Here is an 11,835-nt window from a genome sequence, read left to right on the forward strand (position 1 = left end):
TCCAGACCTGTATGTGAGCTTGTCCATCTATAGAACCTACAGAAGGTGTCACATGTAGCTATCTATAGAACGCATCTTTATGGAAGATGTCACATGTACTTTACAAAGAGTCTGAAGTCATGGCTTAAGCTTTATTTTGCATGTGGATTGAATTATCACCGAGAAAGTTTTCAACAAATTGTGCTGTGCTTAAATATGCCTAAAATAAACTACTTGGGGTCAGACTCTCGAAGTTTGAACCAACACTGGCTACTTAGTCATGCTGAACTGAATGAACTGCCTTCTTGCCTCTTGAGTATATTGCTGCTCTGCTGGTCAAAGTAACTGTAGAGATCCTACCCTACCCTGCAGTGTGTGGTCCTGTCAGACAAAACCCACTTGCATAGAGCAGCATTACCTGTAACATAGCGTTTTAAAATTTTACGTGTATGAGTATTGGTCTGCATGTTTGTATGGGCGCCACATGCATGCAGAAGATTGCTGGGTCCTCTACAACTGGAGTTACAGATCAGTGAGCTGCCATGGAGGTGCTGGGACCAAACCCCACTCCTGCAAGAGCAGCCGCGCTCAAGCACCAGGGCACCTTCCCTGCTCCCCTTACTTCTCTTTCCCTCATGTTCCCCAGATCGGGGTTATACGGTTTACAACTGATATAACGGCCATTTTTCAGATGGATTTACCTCAGTCAACCCTCACAGTTCTTCAAATTACTCTCTAGTCCATGGTTCCCTCTTCTGGATTTTAGTAAGAGGCAAGTTAATGACATTCTTCTAGCAGGGTTAAAGAGCAGCTCACTTCTTTTTTACGACTTTTCTTCTCAAGCCTACTTGTAAGAGAAAAATACTCTAATTGTACTTCTAGAGATGGGCATCTTTGTTGATCAATTTGCATAACAGAAACATTAAACTGAAAATCCTGAAGACATCTGTGACAAGCATATAATCAGAGCTAGAATGCAAACAGACAGACAAAGTATTTTATTTAGACATGATTTTGTAAACCATCACACTGTACTTTTTAATTCCACAAGAACATTATTTCCCCCCACACTTACAGTAAGCCCTGTGCAAAGTCAAAGAGTGAATACAAGAGTGAAGACAAACAAGGTGGAGTTTCCTTAAAGTGTCAAATTGTGCTACTTGATACAAAGACTCACAACCACCTGTACCATAAAAGGTTACATGCCACAAAACATTAATTAATAATTTTAATATATAGTAAAACACATTTATTTAAAAAACCATCAGGATTAATTTTATTATAAACAAGTGAATTATCCAGAGGAATATTTATTAAAACTCATTAAAAACCAGCAAATATTGCAACTGAGATAAAAATGTATACCCAAACAAAACTATAAAAATGTACATGTAAACAAAACTATCATTAAGGACCAAGGAGTGAGGGGAGGGCAGAGGGTGTTTTCTGAGGCTCCTCACTCCCTGATGTTCTGAAGTAGCTTCAGCAGATGGGACTCGATGGCCTGTTGAACTGCGAGGGTAAGTGAGTAAGCTCACCACACAGAGACACAAAAGCAAGCACACAAGAGTCACTGCGTCAGCTCATCCGAGCCCTGGGATTTTGTACAACGAAGCTATTTCTATCAGGACTGACTGTCACCTGAGGACAGTGTGCCACCGTTACTCTTGACATTAAGGCTGCTCCTAATTCAGCAGCTGCCCAAGCTCCCGAGTTCTCTGCACTGAGGTTTTATTACACAGTACAATGCTGTTACATCATTTTTTTATGAAAACATTTTTGAAAATCTTGCAAATACTGTCCACTTTTCTTCCAGTAACTGAGTTTATGGAAAAGCACAATAAGTGAGCTCCACCCTTAGCTTTACGGGGTCTGTTTACTTGGCACTTCATTAAAGCATATGTCTGGAGTTAGAATACTACAGTGTTTTATGCATGAAAGCAAAGAAAACGGTTTGGAGCACTGGCATTCCTATATATGATGCTTTCCTAAAATGACCCGAGAGTTCTAAAATACTCACCACCTCTGTAGCCCAAAGCTACAGCTAGGTCCATAGAATTATAGCCAGAGTCTGTTTCAATTGTTGGGTCAGCTCCATTTTCTGTAACAAAACAGCAAAACCTATATAAGTAAAATGAAAACGTTAATGTCCGTCTACCCCTGGCTCATATGTGAATGCTTGGACAGAGCTTCAGCCAACATGCTCTTACAAAGCACTGAGTGCACGGGATCCACAGAGTTCACATTCATGGGCTGAAGGGGAGATACCCAAGTATCCCTACAGTAGCTGATCGTCATAAACAACCAGACACAACGTACACATGAAGACACTGCGTACAGAGAATACAACAGTGGAGTCAAAGGTGACCCCACAAGTGAGCAGAAAGGGCTAAAGCTTCCCGTGCAGAGGTGGATGGAGGTGTTGGACCGCCTCTCCCAGGGCAGTCCTGTGGTAAGGGAACCCATGGGCAAATGCTAGCAGAGCAATGCAACCCAACGATATGTTTGCTCTTCTTAACAGGACAGCTTAAGACGATCACAGGACTTCTTCCAAACAAGGACTACGTTCACCTGCTTACCCAACAGCATCTTTACGCACTTCACGTGGTTCCCATGGACAGCGTAAAGCAAAGGTGTCCCTCCGTTCTGCAGGAGGAAAATTGTCTGTCATCAGCATTTTCAGTGAGCAACAGTCATTCAAATGTTGCTACGGACCTGGGCATGTAAAAATAGCCTAAAACAATATTCATATTGTGTGCAAAACTTTTTAAATCACAGGAAGAAACTGGATTTATGACACTAACTTGCTCATCCTAAATAAGTACAATTTTTTCTTCCAATGCCTTAATAAAGGTTATATTTCCCTGAAATAAATTAAATCCTATAAATATTGCAATAATTGTATTTGTTTAATTTTTTTTGAGGCAGAGTTTTAAGTAGTCCTGTGGCCTTGAAATAGCCAAGCAGCCAAGGGTGAGCTGGAACGTCAGTCCTCCCGTGTCCACCTCCATGTGCTGTGCACACCAGGCCAGCACTTCCCACCTGAGGTTCAGCCCGCTCCAGGGTGGACTCACCCAGTCATATTCATTGACGTCAACTCCACAGTCAAGCAGCATTTTGACAATGTCTGTGTAGCCCTTGCTACAGGCCAATGACAGGGCACTTTCTCGACCTTTTCCTAGAAGCTGGGGATCTGCACCCTGTCTCGGACATGAAGAGAAAGGATTTTCAGCTGTTGTAAACAAGAATACTGTCTGTGAATACGGTTACAGCTTGACACTGAGGTGAGGCCACACTCTAGGGTTACTAAGGACGTAACTGCCTCAGTCCCAATTCTCCTTTACTCTGGAAAGACCCCCCCCCCCCCCCCCCCCCCGCTCCTCCAAGAAGCCTTTTCACCAGGACCCCTTGACACTACTTCTGTTCCTCCTCCAGTCAGCAAGGGGCTGGACGGCAACGGCTTCTCACTGATTTACGTGGGATTCCATTGCTTTCCCGGCTAGACCCAGGTTCCAAGGGACTACTAGACAGGATTTTTCTTGTGCCCTCCATCCTTATGTCTAGTTGGTTACAGACAGAAATACTGCACTACAGACTTAAGTGAGCATAGGAAGCCACACATGCACATTGGCTAAGCATTTTCCTTACATTCTGAAGAAGGAACTCTACCACAGCTATTTGCCCATGTGCCGCAGCCCACATCAGGGGGGTAAATCCTTCTTCATCCGTGTGATTGATAACATTTTCTATTGGAAAGAAAAGCATTTTTTGTGATCTAAGTTAACAACAACATATTAATATCACTTTGAAAACACTTTCTAAAAACTTATGACTCAGTGAAGTTCAACAGGCTGAATTTCGTTTGCTGAGGTCTGGATGTACTGTTGCGACTTTCAGTCTGCACATGTTAAAATGGGCCATGCAACAAAGCTGGGTGCATGGAGCACACTCTTTAAAGTACAAATACCACACACAGAATCAGGTTAGGTCAGCATTGGTCTCAGGGACAGGAGACCCAAGATATAATCCTGGCTCTTTCATGTTCTAGTGGTTTGGTGCTGGGCAAGTGACTTAATTTCTGCTCAACACAGATTAGTAGCAAACTCATCTCAATACAAGATAGGAAGATCACAACAAAATGAGAGCCTTGGCATCACCTGAATGTGTACTTAAGAACCTCAGCATCTCACAAAGGCCGTCCTCGGCTCTAGCTAGCACTGCTGCCTGTGAGTTTCCTTCGTCCATGCAGTCCCTAGTATAATATGAAATATCAAGACTGGATGATCTGAACCAGTGCCACACAATTCCACTTCCAACTTCATTTTTATTCCCTAAATGTAGCCTAATAGTTAAACATTGCACAGCTTCCCTTCTACACTTACTTGGGAGGCTGAACATGAAATTTCTACTTTTCAAAAAATTATTTATATTTTTAAATTATGTGTCTGTTGGGAGTATGGGTGCATGCAAGTGCAGGGGCTGTCAAAACAAGAGGTATCAGGTACCCCTGGAGTTCTGGAGGGGTGTAAGCCACCTAATGCAGAGACTAGAAACTGAACTCAGGTCCTCTGCGAGAGCAGCATCAGATCTTAGTTTCTGAGTCATCTCTCTAGCCCCAAATATCTACACATATCAGCAGAAATATAACTAAGTCTCACAAAAACCAGACTCTTGGATCATGCTCCCTGGAATCAGCAGACAACATTGGGACGCCAACTTTAAAGTAAAACAGGTGTCTTACTCTTTATTATACTAAAAAAGTATTTCACATGCATCAAAGACTATAAAGAAGGAAATCACGGAAGTCTAGCATAAGAATGGGTGGTTTCTTTATAATCCTAGAGTGGAGAATCTTTTCTAAGCAGGATGTAAAACTCCAAAGTCACAAAGGACAAAAATTCATGATTAAAAATCTAAAGAGGTCATACAAAAAGAATAAACTGTGGAAAACTATATGCATGAAACAATAGAGGTCAGCTTCATTGTGGAGTTCATATGACATAAATATATTATTGATAGTTTAGAAAAAAGAAACTCGGGGGGCTGGAGAGATGGCTCAGCAGTTAAGAGCACTGACTGCTTTTCCAAAGGTCCTGAGTTCAATTCCCAGCAACCACATGGTGGCTCACAACCATCTGTAATGAGATCTGGAGTCCTCTTCTGGAGTGTCTGAAGGCAGCTACAGTGTACTTACATATAATAAATAAATAAATCTTTAAAAAAAAAAGAAACTCAAAGGGATTATAATCTAAACATATCAACAAAATTACTGTGAGGTACCATTTTAACCCACAAATTACTAAGAATTTAAATATCACTGTGTCTATTGGGGAAACTGTAACTCTAACACTGATTTGAGGCCAGTCATCTGGTTAAAATGCTAAAACAAGAAGCCAGAGGTACAGGCGTAGCTCTAGGCATTGGCTTAGCATAGCTGAAGACCTAACTGGACCCTCCCTCTGCAGGACAAAAGTCATCTAGTTTGTGACTTGGATTCTACTGGTGAAAATTTACTCAATAAATACATTTATAAAGAATGCTAAGACGGTCAGCAAACATTTGTAATCAACCGATGCATAGTTAAAAACAAATAGAAAAACCGGGCAGGGTGGCGCACGCCTTTAATCCCAGCACTCGGGAGGCAGAGGCAGGCGGATTTCTGAGTTCAAGGCCAGCCTGGTCTACAAAGTGAGTTCCAGGACAGCCAGGGCTACACAGAGAAACCCTGTCTCAAAAAAACAAAAAACAAAAAAAAAACAAATAGAAATCATAGTACATAGTATGCATTTTAGTGAAGAAGTATGAACTAGCTGGATTGTAGAGATATACACTTGTAATCTCAGCACTCGGAAGGCTGAGGCAGGTGGACAGTGGGGTTGAGGCCAATTTGGACAACATAGTGAGACAGGCAAAACATATTTACAAAAAAATGTGTGTATGGGTGTTGTACCTGTGTGTATATATGCACACTACATGTGAGCCTGGTACCCTTGGAGGTTAGAACGAGGGCATTGAATCTCCTAGATGTGGTGTTACAGACAGGCTTGGCTGTCCTCTGGGTGCTGGGAACTAGATTGGGTCCTTTGGAAGAATAGCCAGTGTTCTTAACCTCAGAGCCACCCTAAAGCCCCAAATTTTATAGTTTATATTACTTAAAAATTTCCTTCTTTGCTACCCATTGGGTTATGTGTTTGGTGAGACTATACAACTTCTTTTGTCTTTACAGTCTCCTATACAAAAATAAAACAATAACAATTCTAATAAATTCAAATATAATACTTAAAACTAGGGTATTACCTTGTTCAATACGAGTAGCCAGGTAGAGCATCTCTCCCTGGGCTGCCAACTGGTGAACAGACAGAGCTGAAACAATATGATAAAATTCTTCACATGCATCTTATGGGTCACACAACTCTCGTCCTATGGTGAAACCAGTTTCTTTTCCAAGACAAACCCCACCATCTTACCATTTAAGCCTAACAAAGTATCCTAATATCACAGGTCATATTCTCTGAGAACTGACTCATGATAGATAATGTGACTCCTGCAAATTATTATTTTTGGGCGAAATTTATCCTAAAGAGTGATTTAGGTACTTGATTTTTAAAATGCTACCTCTGGTTCCAAGTGTTTGAAGGCAGTCCAAAACAACACAACAGCATCCTTTTGGTTTCTTAGTGACTCCACTGAAGATCTAACTTGTTTTTCCTGAGAGGGTCTCACCATGTTGCCCAGCCCCAAAGTTGGTCACGTAAGCTCAAGCAATCCTCCCTCCTCACCTTTCTGAGTAGCTGAAGCTACAGGGATATGCAGACATTGCCAGCCTTTTAAACTTTAAATACACGTATTTTTTAAAATGTATGCCCATTGAGGCCATAAGATGGGTGGAGGTGTTGACAGCCACCACGTAAGAGCTGAGAATCCAACTCCTGTCTTCCAGAAGAGCAGCCAGTGCTCTTAACCGCTGAGCCAGCTCTCCAGTCCCCTAAATACGTTTATTCTGAGGTTGGATGGGCTTTCATAACACTAGGAATGAGTTCATCTATAGAAATCTAGCCTTACCGGATTTTCTCTTTTTTTGAGGGGTTAGGTTTAATTTTAAAGACAGTCTCATTCTGTAGCCTGGATAGCTCAAGCTCCTTATCACCTTGCCTTGGTGTCCCCAGCTCTGGGAGTATAGGTGTGACTGCCTTGGCTGGTGAGAGGACATTTATGAGCAGAAGGTCAGCTGAGGCTAGTTAGCATGTTAAACACTGGCTAGCTGTCTAAACATTTTTATTTGTAACATAGGGGAACAGTCTCTTTTTTTTTTTGTTTTTGTTTTTGTTTTTCGAGACAGGGTTTCTCTGTAAAGCCCTGGCTATCCTGGAACTCACTTTGTAGACCAGGCTGGCCTTGAACTCAGAAATCCGCCTGCCTCTGCCTCTCAAGTGCTGGGATTAAAGGCGTGCGCCACTACGTCCGGTGGGGGAACAGTCTCTAGTTTTGTATTTATCTTTTCCAGCAGAGAAGTTCTACAGTTGGAATACTATGAATCAACCTCTGTGAGCTGCACCTTTAACTAATATTGCCGTCAGTGTTATGACTGGGTTATAACACTTCAGCGTTATGTGGAGGCACACACATTTAAGTAAACTAGAAATGGCCTGTAGGTAGAACTAGAATGCTTCCTGGCTCCCCTGCTGCTGTGTGCAGTCTGCAATCTGGAGGGATTTAAGATCTCTAAAGTAGAGACTGAGATATCACCAGGCTTTAGACTACAGAGACATTAGAGTTTCAAATGCAGTTACTGTCATCTAATTGTTAGCTGGTTAGCTCTCACTCAAATACTCATGCTTCACCGAATATCTGTTAGCTCAGGCAGAGAAATGTTATATCCTATAGAATGACTTTACAAGCAAAGTTTTTTAAAGGGTGACTTCATGTTTAAAGTATATGCTAATGAAATGTTTCCGTAGGATTATATATCTTTTACTACAAAGCCATTTCTTGATCAGTGAACTAATACGTAAGTCTTTATTTACAATTACGTTCCTATATAAGTAAAACATTAAACTAGAAGAACACAAAAGCACTGATACCTTAATTTGTTAAAAAAATCACAGTAACTCACTTCTTTTTGGCAAAACTATAAAGGTTTTAATAATATTTTAAACTGTATATGTTCTCATAGAGACATAGAGATATAACAAATTTTCAAACATAGAACAACACATGAAAAAGCTTCAACTTATTAATAGAATTAATGTATCACTTAAGCTTTTAAAGCTAGAATATTTATTTACTGAAACTAAGATTTCAAATACAAACCCCTGATTTGAATGGCATTAGTTATTTACACAGTATTTCGATACATTCTAAGGCATACTTACAATTTGCTAACAGAGGTGTGGTAGAGACCTCGTTTCCCCTGTGCTTGTTGGTTAAAGTAGTTGACTGTTTTATGGGTGAGAAATGTTTTGTTGTAGATGGTGTGTAGACATGCCTTACTTGAATTCCAGGAGAAGGAGAGGTATGGATATTGCACTCAGCTAAATAAAACAAATTAGAATAGTATTTTAATGACAGAGCAGTATAAAAAAACGTGTTAATGTTCACATGAAATAATATATGAGGTTTAACAGCTTCAGTTCACAAGGGCTTATCAGGGGATGTTAATTTATTAATTATATAAGTCTAAACTTATAGACTTATAGGCTGTAGTGTAAGCACTATAAAGAAAATTATTTATCTTGATCTATTAGATTTAATATTCAATAGATCATTACAAAGTAACTATAGCATGCTGACAGATCATTGAATTACAGTATTAGAAGTTGATGTAAATTAGTCATGAAACAGGAAATATTAAACTAGTTTTGACAAAGAAAAGAAATATTTTTCTATCATTTAAAAAGATACAACTTTTTTGGGGATAGCATTGGAAATGTAAATGAGGAAAATACCTAATTAAAAAAAAAGATACAACTTTCTTAGGGAAATTATAAATAAAGATCAGATGAGGATTTTATTTATTTATTTAGATAGATAGATAGATAGATAGGGTTTCACTATGAATCCCTGGATGGTCTGGAACTCACTAACAGATTAGGCTAGCCTTGAACTCACCTGCCTCTGCCTCTCAAGTGCTGGGACTAACTAAAGGTATGTGTTACTACACCTGGCTTAGACAAGGGGTATTTTTAAAAAAGCAACAGAAATTTAATATGGGTGTCTGTGAGATTCTAGAAAATCCTTTGAAAAGATGACTTTCAAGCTTTTCCTCAACTCTGCATCTCCTGATTCAAGGGAAACAGAATGGAGTCAGCCAAACGGAAGTGAGCGGAGGGAGTTGTACCATAACTTTCAACCTTTAAACAAGACAGACGCCACCTCCAGGTCAGAGTTCACTTGATCTTGAATATTTTTACTATCCTCTTCATTTAAGGACTTCACGAATCGAGAACACACGTTCATATCAAATCGGTTTGGCAATATGAATTTCATCCCCATGGCGACACCCTGGGCTGCTCCTTCATCTGGGTTTGGGTCCAGCTGGTGCTCTAGCTTGATGTCTGGCATCCCAGAGATATAGCTGCTGGGACACTCTTCCACGATCAGCTGGGCCCCAATGTCCAGATTTGCAGATGTAGCCATGGCTTTAATAATTAAAACACTTTTTCATGATTTCTTGGTTTTTTTTCTCAAGGGTGTTATCCAGTATTTTCCTGGAATTGGGATATTAAAATATCTGAAAGGAAAAAATTAGAAAATTTATGGTAGTATGTAACTTATATAAATGTATATACGCAATCATTTTAACTACACACCCAAACACTACTCTTGCAAGCCTCCTAACATAACAGGATGCACAGGATATTCAGAGGTAGGGGATCTGCCTGTGAACTGAGGCTTTGCCATTTGCTTATTAGCTGTATGGTGTGTACAAGTTGCTGAGCCTGACAGAGTGTTCTGTGTAAAAAGGGATGCACACCGGGTGTGGTGGTGCACGCCTTTAATCCCAGCACTCGGGAGGCAGAGGCAGGCGGATTTCTGAGTTCGAGGCCAGCCTGGTCTACAAAGTGAGTTTCAGGACAGCCAGGGCTATACAGAGAAACCCTGTCTCAAAAAACAAAAAAAAAAAAAAAAAAAAAAAAACAGACAAAAAGGGATGCTGCTGCTTATGTCCTGGGAAAGGATGCAGGGAACACAGCACACCTCCAACACTGTCCAAACACATTTCAGTTAGTTTCTCCCCTTCTATAGTTTACTAGTGCCAAATATCTAAAGATCAGGCTACCAAAGAAAATAAACTTTTATGCTAAGACAGTAGGCCATTATTTGAGATTAATTTTTTTTGTTTTTTGTTTTAAAAGTGAATCTCACCATTGCCCGGTGAGATTCATTTTTTAAAATGCCATTTCTGTAAGTCTTCTCAATTTGAGCTGAGGTATAACCAACTTGTAGCCAGGTTGACCAGCACTGTTTACTATCATACCCATGATTCAGACAGTGAAGCACTTTACAGACTTGTTTTAAAAATGAGCTATTACACTTATCTATTTTGTTCGCATATATATAGGCACACATGGGCCACAGCATGCATGTAGAGGATGATAAATTTCAGGATCTGGGGTTTCCCATCTATTATGTGTGTCTCAGGAACTGAACTCAAGTCATCAGGCTTGGCAGCAAGTGGCTTTACCTACTGAGGCACCTCCCTGGCCCTACAAAATGTATTTTTTTTAAGAATTAAAAGTATATTTATCAGTGTTTGTTCAGAGTAAGCATAAGCAACTTGTTGTAAGTTTTGATGAGAAATATGTAGATTATATGGATTGGTGTCACAGGATATGTGACAGTCCCAAATACACAGTCACTTGAAACAGGAAGAACTGAAGATCCAGTGAATTTTTGTCATTTGACAGCATATTGCCCCTTTGGACACCTTGAAAGGGAACTGAGTGTGTGATGATCAGAACTGCCTGGAATTAAGAGAGAAATGCATCCGTACTGTATGACCACTGCAGCACTTTCAAACCATTTCAAAAGACTGATCCTGCTGACTATGGTGGAGCACTAGAGAGCAGGAGAAATAGTCCTCCCCAGAAAGGAGGAGCTCAGCAACTGGTCATGCAATACTAAATAGTCATGCCCTGAAAACATACACACAAGAAACATTACACAAGCCAGGTGTGAGGGGCACACACCTTTAAGCTCTGCCCTTGGAAGGCAGAGGCAGGCACATCTCTGGGAGTTTGAGGTCAGCCTGGTCTACACAGTAAGTTCTAGGACAGTTAGAGCTACTTAATAGAGATACTTTATCTCGAAAACTTCTTTTAAAAAACCACTGGTCCTTATCACGGCCTTCTGAGTAGAATGGGTGAGTAACATTCATCTCAGTGGAAAAAGAAAGCTCCTGAATCCTGAGAAACATATGTTGCTCTATCAACTCCATCGCTGAGGTCAGTAAGTAAGCAGCAATACAAGAATACAAAACTTCCAGGAGAGACATGAAGACACCACAGTCACACAAAGTAGCACATAACAAAGTTGTTACATTTTGTCAGAAGGCCACAGGAACAGAAAGTTAGTTTATAGTGCTCAATGGGAACTGTTTCTAAGGAAAGAACAATTTCTAGGCACCTGTGGGTTGAGCCGCAACTCCATCCCCTCTCCTCCCCAGTTCTCCCAGGGGATGTCGAGTGCTATTCTCTTGAAAACTTCCTTTCAAGCTCCCATTAAAGGGGGAAAAAAACCTGCCAGATGGAGATCTCTTTTCTTTTGACACGAGGTCTTACAAAATAATTGTAGCCTCGACTCTGACTCCAGAGTGCTGGGATTAAAGGTGTGTACCACCTCCCTCACCTGGTTTAA

The 11,835-nt window shown here is 40.5% G+C and overlaps 1 protein-coding gene across 3 annotated transcripts in view; it reads right to left on the reverse strand.

The window, feature by feature from the left end:
- Positions 1–962: 962 nt before the first annotated feature.
- The window catches only part of Ankra2 (ankyrin repeat family A member 2), an 11,818-nt gene continuing 945 nt past the window's right edge, over positions 963–11,835 (reverse strand). Inside the window, exons 2-9 of one of the 3 annotated variants that reach the window (XM_021180726.2) lie at positions 9,330–9,709; positions 8,352–8,510; positions 6,277–6,342; positions 3,628–3,725; positions 3,054–3,179; positions 2,559–2,625; positions 2,000–2,080; positions 963–1,491 (exon numbers count right to left, since the gene is read on the reverse strand). In XM_021180726.2, coding sequence (XP_021036385.1) covers positions 1,436–1,491; positions 2,000–2,080; positions 2,559–2,625; positions 3,054–3,179; positions 3,628–3,725; positions 6,277–6,342; positions 8,352–8,510; positions 9,330–9,615 — 939 coding nt within the window. In that variant the 5' untranslated portion in view covers positions 9,616–9,709 and the 3' untranslated portion in view covers positions 963–1,435. Of the gene's footprint in view, positions 1,492–1,999; positions 2,081–2,558; positions 2,626–3,053; positions 3,180–3,627; positions 3,726–6,276; positions 6,343–8,351; positions 8,511–9,316; positions 9,710–11,835 lie in introns of those variants that run through there. The other 2 variants (XM_085830893.1, XM_021180729.2) reach the window with 2 other exon arrangements.

Source organism: Mus caroli, unplaced genomic scaffold, assembly GCF_978045245.1.
Source record: "Mus caroli unplaced genomic scaffold, Mus_caroli_1 scaffold_15, whole genome shotgun sequence".
NCBI classification, from domain to species: Eukaryota; Metazoa; Chordata; class Mammalia; order Rodentia; family Muridae; genus Mus; species Mus caroli.